The following is a 14,896-nucleotide window of genomic DNA, read 5'->3' as shown; positions in this document are numbered from 1 at the left end:
ATAAATGAGATGATACCAGCTGTAATATCAAAAACACTACTTAAAGTGAAGACTTGCTGTTTTCAATAGTATTATTTTAATAATCCCAACAAGGTAATTTTTATTAGCATCAATTGCATAATTTCTCAGAAGGTGCTTGCTGACAAAAGTTTGTTTTCCCCTCTTAGCATGCATCAGTCTAGTATTAAAAATGCAGCATACACTAAACCTTTCAAGACTTAAGGTACTGAATTCCCAAGGAATTTCTGATATTATGAAGATTGTGATCAAGAGTAAACATGACTTGAAATCATGAAGCATAAGCTCAACCAAGCCAATCCATGAAAGCTATTGATTAAATTATTTTACGTTTGCCAGTTGTCTCTATTTTTAAAATCTATTTTCTGCTTCTTTTTTTAATGAAACCTTACACATTTAAATTAATTTTTTCTCATAGACATTTAAACTTTATGGTATTTGATCACATAAACTTTAGTGTTTGCGTTTACCCATTCAAAGCAATTTCTTTTTTTGGACTGAATATTTTTAGGGTACATTCACCATATTCTTGAACATTTGTTCTGAGAAAATGTGGAAGTGTAGAAAGTGAAATTCCAACCTGTGTTCCTTTAAAAAATATTTTATTTTGAGAAGTCAAAAAAATGTTTGCTTTATCGAGGAGGGTCAAATTTTCCTTAAGATATATATGAAGACATTTATATATCTTCATATATATGATATATAAGACATATAGATGTCTTCAGCATTAAGTGACTGAAGAAGAACTATTTGAGAAAATAAGGTCCCAGAAGTCAGAATCCACTCAACAGCAAAAATGGGTGAGGTGTTCAAAGGAGTGAACGCATGAATCAACTGATAAATGAATATATTAAGAGAGGCAGGGAGAACAGTTCACGAATATGAATTTTTATTAAGTAACAGAGTAACATTTTGTGTTCTATAAATTATGGTTAAAATATTCCGTCTTTCTTGCCAATTTTCTTCCTTTATTTCTTTTCATTATTCCTTTTAACCTGTTATGTTGACGTCACCTGACACATGCGATTTGCAGTTTGTTGGTGCTATGCACCGAGTGAATATTGTTTAACTTCTTTGTTCTTAATTATGTTTTCTTTCTTTTTTAAGTCATTTTATATAATGGCTTGAGCTTCTTCAGTATGAAAAAACTAACAAACAAAATGCTAGGTGTGTTATTTAGCATATCTTATCAGACAATTACTTTAAATGCTTTTTATAATTGTGTGTTTCTGTACTACAACTATCTACTGATTTGAAAATATCTATGATTTCAGAAGCTCTCTTTAACAATATGTGTAATCTGGGTGTCGTGGAGTGATAATGAAATATACAAATCTGCCTAAAAGTATGAAAAATGAAAACATTTTGGTTGGATGAGTATGATTTATGTTTAGTCTACAGATAGATGAATACATTATCAAATTAAGCACAGTCTGGCCTATTTGTTTTTCTACTTTTTTTTCAGTTATTAATAGAATCAGATACCTTGAGGTAGCAGTAAGATATTTGGTGTCTGACTATCGTGGCTTTGTAGGCATATCTTACTAAAATAATATTAGAATCTATGGTTTTGAGCCTTTGTCCTACCTTATACACTCCTCTGTTACCTCTGGGAAATGTTCCTTAGGTAAACAATGTTTCTTCTCAGCATGTCACTTTGTAGTGACGTGACTAGGAGTCTTTGTGTTTTATTGTATTACAGAAGGATAAATTGGCACTTGCTGTACATCAGATTATTTGGAAGATACTGGATGATCTAAAATGATCAAACAATTGATTTATACTCTATGGTGAATATGATGGAATTACTTTTTCTGATTTAGATTCTCTATTTCACACCTCTGGATTTATTTTTGGCTATACATCTTATGTGATTCTGTATTTGAAATGTTAACTTTCAGGAGGAAAATAGAAATAGCATCTAGATGCTCTTATTGAACTCCTGAAGGAAAAGCACATTTCATTTTGATAATTACCTGTTGTAACTGTTAGAACAATATTTTAAATTCTACATGTATAATATTATGTATCAGGCCATGTATTGTGGAAAACAATTAAACTGAGACCTGGTAAGTTAGAAAGGAAAAAAAAGGTGGAAAAATCGTTGTAAAAAGAAAACATCAAGAATCCAGTAAGAAATATTTTAGGGTTTGTTTTTATAAAAGGAATTGTTCATGACATTGAAAATTTTATTCCCAGATGCTTTGCTGACTAATGTTGACCAGATTGTCCAGGAAACACAGGTGAGATTCTTGTTACCTGTTGTATACCTCATGACGTGTATCTATTAATTTATATATGACATTTTAATTTTAGGTTGCTAGCTGTGTAACTGGCTGAAATTGTCTACTAAAATGTATTCAGAGTGCTCAGCAGGACAAACCGGAATCCATTTTTGTTTATTGAATTTCTATCTTCTAAATTTAGAAATATTTCTGGGTAGCTGAATATTTATGATTCCTACTCTACGAAGTAAAACTAGGGGTGACAATGGTATCTTTTATTTTTGGAGTCACTCTTGTAGCTACACACAATGTAATACACATTTTTACAGCTATTTTCCAGTGGAGAGATGAGAACTTTATAACTATGTATTTGCACCAATCCCTGACCCCTCATTCTCATCCAGGCTGAGATGACGCATTATGCTACATTGGAAGTGGATGAACGGAACATTTCATGGTTAACCTAAAATGAATGAAACCATTTTAAAATGGAGCAAAGGACTATCTATGAAATGTTCATGGTATTCCTTTTGGCAGCAACGAATTACTCTTCCAGAGTTTTTTAATTTATTTTTTATTTTTAAGTTACAAATGAGTGTCTGATTCCTGCATTTTAATTGGATCAGAAAGTTTGTTTTTTAGAGCAGAGCAGCACTTGAACAATCTGTTCAAACAGCTGGAAGCAGCAGCCATTTGCTTAAGGGTTGGCACAGAAAAAAAAAATATATATATACATACACCCTTATAAAGTTCTAAAAAAGAACTATGTATATATTTGGTGGAAGTGAAAATAGGGTATTTAACAATTGATATTTTAAAAATTACAATAACTTGGTCAGTCTGTCAGGTTTTACCATAATGAATTCCAAAGAGGAGCTGCACAAAATGATTTCTATGCATCATTTCTTTACTCATCTAGGATCGCCTTCTAATGTTGCAAAACAGGAACAGCTGGCTCACTGGATGCAATCAATAGCATGATGCCTGGCAAATGCTTTGTGTTCTGTTTCTTATTTTGTCTTTTTGGGAGGGGTTATTTAATTGATTTGCAAAAGGATGCATTATGTATCACTTTCCTCTTTTTTACTTATTTTTCTTCCTCAGTTCTCTCTTTTCTTCTGCTTTCTTCTCCCTTATCTCCTTCCCATACCTTTTTTCTCTCTTTCTCTCAATTAAAACGTTTAATTAGCATTACTCAGCATCTGACTCTACATCTAACTGACCTCAAAGTTATGCTTTTGTAGAAAGGGATTAGGAATTGAATGGTTAGTTCATCAGAGGCAAGATCTAAAATGATGCTAAATGTTATGCTAAAATTTGGAAGCAGGAAAGTCTAGTATCTGAGTAATTTTTCAATTGAGCAATTAATGAGATTTCCAAAATTTTCATGAATTATATATATTTTATTTACTTATTTTATCAAATTTTTAAAGGTAAATTTAAAGAAAAGTAATATGTTTGTTATGATAAATATTGGATATCTTAAGGACTTACTTTCTTCCTAAGGTAATTAATATTAATTATAGATATTTTAGAAATCAGTTAAAAAACACAATGAACCTGTCATAATCTATCACTCAGACACAAGTACTAAAAATGTTGTGGATCATCTTTGAGTAATTGCTGTTTCACAATGTAATAAATCCATGAGTATAAGTATGTGCATTCTATTAGATTTACATGAAATGTGTGTGTGTAAAATATGTCACCTTTAAAAACACTTCACATTTAGTGTTTCTTTAGTTCCATTTATGAAACAAATGACCCCATTCTAATGTTCAACTAAGTTTTAACCAACAACTTTCTCTTTTTTCTACAGGACATAAAACGAAAGCAAATTAATAGGCAGAGAATAAATTTTACATATTTTAGTGGCATTGCATCATTCATTAGATAACTCCGCACCACATATCTTTTCTATTTTCAGATTTGTATTACCATATGACATCAATATAATTGTTCCTGATATCTGGTAAATTATTTCTGCTATAGCAGGAATATAATTTGTACAATTATCTGCAGAACCAATCCATGATGTCCCCCTGAAGTGCGATGGCCCTTGTGCTCTGAATATGAGCGTCTTTCACACTGTTGGCAGCATTTACTGCCTTGGGGACCAAGTGAGAGAGAGCGCAGCAGAGAACTCCTGAGCTTGCAGCTTCTCGGATCTGTGTTTTCTGTAGCTAATCGATCTGATGTATCAGCTGGGAAAATCTGTTTGTTTGTTGGTTTTCTGATGATGACTATAGGGTCAGAACACGTATTTCAGTTCTACCAACCAGAGTGTCTCATAGGCTGGCTTTCTTGTTTAGAAGCCTTCCTGAATATGCATAAAAACATAATGAGCTTAAATCTTTTGAGTGTTGCATATATGATCCTTATAGATAAGAGTATATGATTCTAATTACACTAATGGAGCCTTAATATAATTTAAATACCAAGGAGAGAATGCTGATAATTACTCCATAGTTAATCTGGAGCTTACAGGTTAATTAATCTTCTATTTGACAATGATTTTTATGCTTAAAATGAACCTGGTTAAACAGGCCAGGTGTGAGAGTTCAGATTTGCCCAGTGTGTGTGCATTTAAACTGAAATGTCATAAGTAAAAGCATTTGGCATATTTATATCACATATAATATATATAGATATGTATATATATATATATATATATACATAACATAAAATATGTGTTACTTGTGTGGGGGGGATATGCATTCACAAGAAATAAAACACATGCCATAATTATCTACACTAGCCTTCTAGATAATAGAAAATATTTCATTATTTTTATAACAAAACAAAATTTGGGACACATATTTTGAACTACTACACCAGATTAGAAATAAAAATAAATAAATAATAGGCTTCTTGTGTCAACAATGATCTTTAGAAATCATCACTTAATAATTATATAAGATAAATATCATACACGTTTATTAATTCCATTCAGAGAAGGGGTATAATTGCATTTTTCCACAATCCATTCAACATCAGCAATTGTTCATCTCTATGTTCCAGGTAGCTTTCATTGCCTTTTACTTGGTAACACTGATAATAAAACTGCCTGCTCAGAGGGTCTTTCATGATATCCTTTCACTTTACTAAAACACCCTAAATTACCCAAGTAATTATTTTTGTTTTATTGTATTTTATCAGGATAATCATTATCTACTGTTTCATCTTTGTAATACTCTCACTATGTTGTAATCTATTTTCAGATTTTTATGAAATATTTTTAAGATTTTAGCTCTTGCTAAATAAATTTGAAGAGAATTCATTTGCATATTCTACATAATAACATACCACCACTCAACTGCCAGTGTGGTGCCTTGCACATTGCTTCAACCCTGAGTACTGTGTCCCTAGTATTTCAAATTCCGGCAGGTAGGCTATGGTGGAAACCTTCAACAGACTGGCCAAACAAAGGTAAACTAGAAAGAAGAACTTGCTGGTCTACTACTGAACAAACTTGGCCACAGAAAACTTATGAAGAGCCATAGCACATTGAGTGATAAAACGCTGGAAGGCAAGCCTCTCGTGTTAGAATGAAATCAACACACAACTGGTTAGTAACTGCAACTTCAAAGTAGATTCAATCTAAATGATGTGGGTGGAGCAAACTTTTCAAGATCTCCACTTGCTGATGTTCCTGACTCAGAATGAAAAGGTGCAATAGCGAACTAGTGATTGTGACACGGAATGTATGAAGTATGAAGCCAGGAGATATGTAGTTGTAAAAAATTAAATTGAAAGCGTAAAGATATATATCCTAAGTATTATCACTTTCATTCAAGTTCACCCTCCAACCACTAGTACCCAGTATGAAGAAATTTAAAATATTTTTTTGTTAAATTCTGTGGTCGGAAATTGGTCAAACATGCAGTCCAGATGCATTGCTAAATATTGATTATTAAAATGCATGACTTAGAAACAAAGAGGAATCAGAAGTTGGAAAATATCCTGCTGATAGACAATATGAAGGAAGATTGAATGATAGAATTTTGCAAGACCAATGTCCTATACATGCAGAAACCAAAGTGTCATTAAAAACCAATCACATTAGCAATCCGACAGGACAAAGGTTGAACTGCCCGCGTGAGTTTCCAAGGCGGTGACTATTTACAGAAGCAGAAAGCCCATCTGTGGCTGGTGGTTTCGAACTGCTGACTTTGAGGACCACAGCTCAACATGTGAACACTCCACCACCAGAGCTCCCTATGTGGCATATTAAGGCACAGTAAAGAAGAAGATAAAATAAGAAAACATTAAAGCCTAAATTAAAATAAGTCAATCCTCAGAGAAGACTTATGTCTTCTGATATTAACCTAGTTCATTCTTTCATGGAGCCTTTTCTTGCTTTTTTTCTCTTCTCAAACCTTCAATACTTTCTTCACCTGAAAAATGTTACTTATATTTCACTATGAAATTTAATCAGAAAACAATCACCAGAGGTGTTCACACCTCCTTCATACACACACATGCACCTGTCTTCAGAGTCTGCCCTCCTATCAATTACTACAGGTAGATTACAACCTTTCTTCATTAGAAAAAAAGTATTATATTTATTATTGATCACTACACTGTAGAGTGTAAACTACACATTATTCATTACTATACCCTAAACATCTAAAAAAATAAAATCAGCCACTTTAAACTTAAACTTGTACTCTATAAATCTACAAAGGAGAAGTCCATGAAAATGAACAGGAGGGGAGGGGTGTGATAGGGATGGGGGTTGGGGGAAGAAATGTACAGGGGGAAGAGAAAGGTCCAGAAAATAAGGCCTCTCATCTGAGAGATCAAGCAGAGGTGGGGACCAGCCAGCCATGTCTCCTGTGTCCTGGCCATGCAGAGCCAGGTCAAAAGACCTCTGGGAAGGGCAACAATTTCCAGAGAAGCTGCCCTCATTTGGCAGGACAACTACAGCCGTAGCTTTAGGGAACCCAAGAAGGAAGTGGGCCTCCCTCGCTAACCTTCTTCGGGCTGGGCAGCAGGGAGCCGGAGGTTGGGTGAGGCTAACCATACAAAAGCTTTAGCATGCTTGCGAACTCCTTCAGAGCAGTGGTTCTCCACCTTCCTCATGGCATGACCCTTTCATACAGTTCCTCATGTTGTGGTGACCCCTCAACCATACCATTATTTTCGTTGTTACTTCATAACTGTCATTGTGCTACTGTTATGAATTCGGTGACCCCTGTGAAAGGGTCGTTCCACCCCCCATAGGGGTCGTGACCCACAGGTTGAGAACCGCTGCTTCAGAGCCTTCTAGGCCTGGCCCTTCCCCTTCTGGGTGAGAGTCCACTTCCTCTGCCAGGCAGCCATGATCATCCAGAAGCCACCCATCGCTTCAGTGTCTGCCATCGGGACCCTCTTCCCCTTGGCCTGCCTCAGCAGATCATGCTTCATGGTGTGACTGTGGGCACGGAGCACCTTCAGCCCAGCCTGCTTCTTGTGCAGCTTAACCAGGACTTTGTCCCAGGCTCTCAAGAGCCCCCTTCCTCCGACAGGCCCAGGACAATTAGCTTTATGACGTGACGTGGCACACTGAAGGTCTTTTCTGAGTGCCAGGATATCAGAAGAAACTCTCAAACTTGCCCTTGAAAGTAGAATAGCTAAAGAGGATGGAAGAAATGATGGCATAAAAGAAGTAAACAGAAGACTTCAAAGAGCAGTTCAAGAAAGCAGAGTACTCTAATGAAATGTGAAACTATCTTGATTTAGAACACCAAAATGAAAGAACACTCTCCGCATTTCTCAAACCAAAAACCTGATGAACAAATTCAAACTTCAAGCTACGGTGCTGACGCTTTCTATGGGCAAAACATGGAATGATACAGGAAGCATCAAATGAAGATGGAGAGAATGCAAAAAGTCATCGTACCACACAGAAGCAGTCAATGTTGCAGCATTTCATGATTTCAAAGAGTGAAGACACTGAAGAAGGAAATACTTGGAATTTAAAGGAAAGTCCAACCTGTACTGAAGACATTGACAAAAGTGAGGCTCCCTAAATTGATAAAATGGCAAATGAGATGTTTAAGCAATTGGATGTGACATTGGAGGTACTCACTCCTACACTAAATTTGTAATATAGCTGCCTGCCCAACCAACTGGAAGAAATTCATGTGTGCCATTTCAAAGAAAGGATATGCGACAGAATGTAGAAATAATTGAATTACATTATTGATACTAAAGTGAAATGTTGTTTAAAATAATAAGAACTGGTGTAACAGTGCATTGACAGGGACCCACATAAATTCACGTTGGATTCAGAAGTGAATGTGGAAGAAGGGTTATCATGGCTGATGGATCTGACTGAAAGCAGAGAATACCAGAAAGAGGTGTATCTGTTTTTCATTAACCATACAAAGCACTGGATTGTGTGCTTAGAACAAATTATGACTGACATTGTAAAGAATTTGAACTATAGAACACATGATGATGCACATTCTAAACCTGTACTTACATCGAGACAGTTATTTCAAACAAAACAAGGTTATACTAGTTACTTTAAAATCAAGATGAATGTGTGTCAGGGTTGAATCCTTTCATCATACTTATTCAATCTGTATGCTGAACAAATAATCCAAGAAGCGGTTCTATATAAAGGAGAATACATTATCGGGACTGGATAAAATCTCATTAGTAAACTGCCCTATACAGGTGTCACATTCTTATTTGCCAAAAGTGAAGCAAACATGAAGTACATACGGATGAAAATCAAGGATGACAGCCTTCAGGATAGACTGCATCTTAATATGAGGAAACCAATCCTCACGACGGGATCAATAAGAAGCATCGTGATAAATGGCGAAAAGAATGAAGTTGCCAAGAATTTTATTTTACTTGGATCAATAAGCAATACCATGGAAACAGCATTAGCAAATTCAAATATTGCATTGCATGTGCAAATCTGTTGCAAAAAACAAATGTGTCACTTTGAGGGTTAAAGTGTGATGAACCCAAGAGATGTTCATTTCCGTCCCATCATTTGCATGTAAAAGCTAGACAAAGAATGAGGAAGACCAGAGAGAGCTAGTAGCTTTGAGCTGAGGGGGTGGCGATGCGTATGGAAGCCAGAATGCTTCTTAGAAATAAGATTTACTAGCTGGTCTCACATATTTCGGACAATTATTAGTAGGGTCCAGTCCCTGGGAAGGACATCATACTTGATAAAGTAGAACTTCAGGGAAAACAAGAGGGAAATCCTCAATGGGACAGATCGGCTGAGACAGTGGTTGCAACTCAAGCATTGCAGCAACTGTGAAGACGGTGCAAAACTCAGCGATTAAAAAACAAAATCTGATTGGGTTGTTATGAATTGGGGCAGACTTACTAGCGCGTAGCAACAGCAACAATAATATCTGATACTTTTGCTATCCTCCTTCCTGTTTGCCAATTATAGTAAGAGTCTCAAGGCATAGAACTCCCACTGTAATCCTTGGCAATGGCTGGTGCTTCTTAAGATTTTGTTTTTAATTAATGGACTTTTATAAACTGTATTTCCACAGTTTATTCCATTTTATCCTGTGTAATATAAAGTTGAATCAAAGAGCTTTTACAATTTGCAACTATTAGAATCACTAACATGTTATTAAAACAATTTGCTATTCGAGAAGGATTTAATTATAATATCACACTAGTTTTATTATTTGCTATCCTTTTTTATTCTACGTATTTTGAATCTTTAACTCTATTGCTACTTTCTTTATCTTCAAATTTTATATTTTATCACTCTATTTTCCCTTCAAAGGGAATATATAATTGAAAATGCAAAAATAATATATTGCCATCCAATATCATCAATATGAGCTATGTTATTTTAGTGATGTATGCCAATGTAATTTAATATGATTTGACCATCATTTTTAGTATTTTCCAGTTAAAGTCTGATAGTCATACCTAAATGTCAAGGTGACTACTTTTTAAGTATAGCAAAAACATTGGTCCTTTATCACTTAAACTCTATATGTATCACTAGTCAATTCTCAAAAATAATTGCAGCCAAATATAACACATTAATTTGCATTTCAAAATAATTTGAAATTTGTTCAAAATAAATCCCTATAGTTATGTTCTTTTGCTACGTAAAGTTATTAAATTAGCAATTAGTATTATTTTTTTAACTTTATTAAAAAGTTATCTAAATCTTCTGCATCATCAATTTGATTTACAATATTAAGTAAGAATTCATTTCTCTAGTGTATTTATGATTCATTTGTGCCATGTATTATACAATCCTATTCTCAAATAGAAACTATAAAGAGGTTGTTGTTTTTAAATGCTAAAGAGAAACATTTTTATTTTGTATTATGAAATCTTATATTTCTCAAACATTATTTTCCATATCAACCATGGATAGAATTTACAAACACATATCCATAAGTATGAGAAACCATAGTAGAAGGAAAACATTCACAGTTTTATATTTAAATACTTTAAAAATAGATTACTTTGATATTTTCTTTCAAAATTACTCAGGTTAATTTTAGAGAGGCTTTTTTGTGTGTGTGTGTCTGTTTTGCCATTATTTTCCTTGCCCTCTTGGTCCAGAATTAAACGGTGACAAATGATACTCTTCACAATCATTAAACATTTAATTTATATGATTTTAATATTACACAAAACTCCCAGTGGAATATAGATGTAAAACATAGAGGTCATTCAGCTTATAGAAATGTTCAACACATTTAATCTAGCGCGTTCATATTTCTAAAAACTAGTGCTAATCTTTGTTAACTTAAATAGTATGTCCACTTTTCAGTCTCGTGAAAGCATTGATCTATTCTTCACTGAGAGTATAAATGTCAGAACCAGAGGTAAAGATGTCATGCACATTTGCCATCAACTGCAGAGCTATTTTGGCTTGTCTCTCTCAGATTTCTTTTCAAAATGAAGTTCTCTGCTATTCCCAATTTTGAAATTTCATGGAAGCCCTGCTGTGCATAGCTTTACTGTTCTCTATGATGCATTTGGTATTTTGGAGCAAGAATCTCCCACCTGGGTGTTTATAATTTGGGAACTCGATTGTTAGGACAGTAATCTTATTAGCTCTGTGTTCTCTTTCTTTTCTTCTTCCTTTCCTCTCAGAGGCCGGAGTTAGTCTGAAGAGCACCATGTCTTCTCTGTCTCCTGAAAAAAATTACTACTGATATTTTTACCGGATACAAGTTTTAAAAAAGTTTCAATTCACAAGGATAACTGTTGGACTGGTGTCCTAGAAGAAATTTTCCACAGGAGCCACCGCAGAATTTTCGGAAACCGGCAGATATGGCTCTATCAGATCATGATTCATCCCCCTTTAAAATACATTTTTTTTCTGACCTACAAATATTTTTTTTAAAGAAAGATGAAAACAGCCTACATTGGCATCAAGTTCTGTATCAATCCATGTTACATCACCATCCATGATTTAACAGACTGTAGAATCTTGAATAATCTATATCACTTTAACAAATAAATGTTTTACTATGACAGACGTTGCACATTGTGTGATTTGTCCAACTTCTACTGCTTCAAGTATGAATGGTGAAATGATGACTTCCAGAACCAAGAATACTCTTTTACTTTATGTAGAGGCAAAATCCATAAGTGATCACGGATTGCTTTTTAATTCTTCCATGAATGCTACGTACCCACTTCTGGGAGATTGTTGCAGCTATTTAAACAACTTTACAGCAGGTTTTTCCCTCAATATAAAACACAAAGTGAAAGGAATCGCCTTTTCTAGTGGAACTTCAGAAAAGATCAAGGTAGGCCTATTGTGATTATTCCAAATGGATTCCTTACTTTCCTGGAAAGTCAAAGCCAAAAGCATTTTAATAATTTTAGGCCTTGCACTTGATTATTTATGTGTCCGTAGGATCAGTTTTGAACAATTCGATATAGAAAAAAGAACATACATCAGATTTGATACTGATATATGGAGCTGAGATTGCTAATAAATGTTAACACTGTCAAATGTAAGTGGAATTCTAACAGTCAAGAGCTGGTCTTCAGCCCAGTAGACTTCAATTTAAGTCCCGAAGATTGTGCACTTGGGCAGTTTTTTGCTCACTCTAATCTTTCATAGTCTCCTCGGTAATATTACAGTAATATACGAAAATACATATAACTTATCACAGTAGTTGCATAAGCAATAAATTCAATTAAAACAGTAGTGACATTGTATAAGACTATTGACATTGTGAAAATAGTAACAACATTGAATTCTGCTTTCCTAAACATTCGCAATTTTATTTCTGCTCCTTAGCCATTTGGGGAATTTTAAGCAACATGGAATTTAAAAATAAGATGAAATTACAATAGCTTAAACTCTTAAAAAGTCAAAAAAAACTTTGCCTTCAGTAAATTTAGCTTGATTCATTAAATAAATTAGGTATTCCACATTATGTGCCCTATTACAATATCCCTCCACCCAAGGAGGGATTATTTGTCAGTTATTAATGGGCACCTGGGAGTTGGGCTTAGACTAGCTAAATATACTATGCAATAATTTAATCATTGTGTAAACAATCTGAACTTCTCCTTTCTCGCTCTGTATCTCTAGCTAAGGCATATACAATGCATACTCAAAACACATGAACAGATTTGCAGTGCAACTTTGTTTGTGGTTGTAGCTAATTAACTTAATTCTTCCATTTCTGGTCAACTTCAATGCCCTGGAATCATCTTGTTTGTGGAGGTGTAAGGGTGTACGCATACATAAATGTTTATGGTGATAAAAGGAAAGAAATTGAACCATATGAAGTATTTGTCCACATCTCTTCTGATTGTGCACACATTTTCTCTGCTAACATACAGTAGGTGTCAAGGACACAGATCATCTCAGTGCAGATTTCCATTTTTTTATGCTTTCTATTTTGAAAATCTTCTCACTTTTCTTCAGTTGCTCTGATGGGCCTCCCCCCGCTTGGTATTGTCTTGTTTCTCTTCGTGGTGGTAACAAAGCAGTGGTCAGTGTTTGACCTCTACTCAAAATCTTTAGGATACTCATTGCCTTGTGTCATTGCCTTGTGTTCTAGCTAACACATCTTTGGAACTTAAGAGGCTTTAGAATAAAATTAAACTCCATTTAATTCTGCAATTGTCCAACCTGCATCACCAAATCATAAATCGAAACGGTCCACCAAGTCAATCAAAACAGCAGGCGCTCATGATATGCTCATTGTATTTTCTTTTTCTTTTTTAAGTGGTGTTTATGAGAAGCACTACAGCCTCGGGCTCTCGGTCTTCAATTGATTTGATGGGTCGATACATTACATTAAAGAACACAGCTATATACCCATAAGCAAACAAAGTTAATAGTCACTCACAAATTAATGGTATTTTAAAAGTCACAAGAAGATATTTTGAGGATAAATGGGACACTGGGTTAGCTGAGCACATAATAACCTCTGCAAGGAAGACCCAACAGACAGCAACAGGTTTCAGTACTCAAGCTAATTGGCCAGGTAGTCATTCCTATTTATTTTGCACATTCTGCAGTAATTTTATAAGTTATCTAGCTGCTAAGATATATATTGCGGTATGTATTATTACCTATAGTTCCATTTGTTACACATTTCATATAAGGTGTACCCAAAATATACAAAAGAAATCTAAATGTAAGGGGTCTGAAGGCAACATAGGCACAGTTCATGAAGAACAACTCGGTGCCATCGGGTCACTCGGCCTCACAGGGACCTCCTAAGGCAGAGCGGGACTACCTCCTGGCCTTCTGCGAGGGTAAATCTTTCCAAGACTAGAGTCCCATCTTTCTCCCCTTGAGCAGCTGGTGCTATCTAATTTGCAACCCTGAGGTTAGCAGCTGAACTAGTAACCACCATGCCACCATGGCGGAATATTTTGAAAATCTTCAACCCTGTTATTTTAAATACATAGTAATCTTTTTTTTTCATAGTAATCTTTAGAACTGAAGATTAATAATAAAAAATGTTACTATTTGAAAGAAACAACATACAAATTGTCCTTTCCAATTACGAATAGAATGGCAACTAAAATTATTTGAATTTTCCATCTTGGGGTATGATTATGACATATCTTTTAGATTAACTTTTATAAGCTTCATTGTCAGCTAGATAATAAATATAATAAAGCATGATATAGTTTAGAAATATTGAACATATTTTACCTGTTGATCATTGGAGCCTATTTAGCTTTTTCTTCATTACTTTTCTCTTTTCCACAAATCTATAACGTCTCATTAATCTATCAATTACATATATATATACAATTATTTTTAAAAGCAAGTAGTGGAAAATATATAATTCAATGACAAATGAAAAGCCATTCCTGACTGTTTTCTTTAGTGTAAAATTGAAATATGTCATATATAGTGAAGCTAGTTATACTAGATTGTTTTTCTTGATAAAGATTTTGCTACTGAGTCATGTTGGCTCACTGGTTAAAACATTGCTGTGAACTAAAGGTTTGGTAGTTTGAATCCACCAGCAACCACATGGGAGAAGATGTGGCAGTCAGAGTCCACAAAGACAGACAACCATGGAAACCCTATGGGACAGGTGTACTCTGTTTATAGAGTTGCTATGAGTCAGAATCAACTCAAATACAGTTGTATTTGTTTTTGTTGTTCTTTTATATATTAGTCTCTATTTGTTGACAATATTTTACTAATAACAAGATGAAGT

General features: G+C 34.6%; 1 protein-coding gene across 1 annotated transcript in view; it reads left to right on the top strand.

The window, feature by feature from the left end:
* The window catches only part of LRFN5 (leucine rich repeat and fibronectin type III domain containing 5), a 334,780-nt gene extending 323,071 nt beyond the window's left edge, over positions 1–11,709 (top strand). Inside the window, exons 5-6 of the mRNA XM_004698553.2 lie at positions 2,218–2,261; positions 11,337–11,709. Coding sequence (XP_004698610.1) covers positions 2,218–2,261; positions 11,337–11,354 — 62 coding nt within the window. The 3' untranslated portion in view covers positions 11,355–11,709. The remainder of the gene's footprint in view (positions 1–2,217; positions 2,262–11,336) is intronic.
* Positions 11,710–14,896: the final 3,187 nt, after the last annotated feature.

This window comes from Echinops telfairi, unplaced genomic scaffold (genome assembly GCF_000313985.2).
Source record: "Echinops telfairi isolate 266 unplaced genomic scaffold, ASM31398v2 ScPeMD7_18;HRSCAF=68, whole genome shotgun sequence".
Classification (NCBI taxonomy): Eukaryota; Metazoa; Chordata; class Mammalia; order Afrosoricida; family Tenrecidae; genus Echinops; species Echinops telfairi.
The sequence above is the reverse complement of the archived record's forward strand: the minus strand, read 5'-3'. Positions and strand labels throughout refer to the sequence as shown.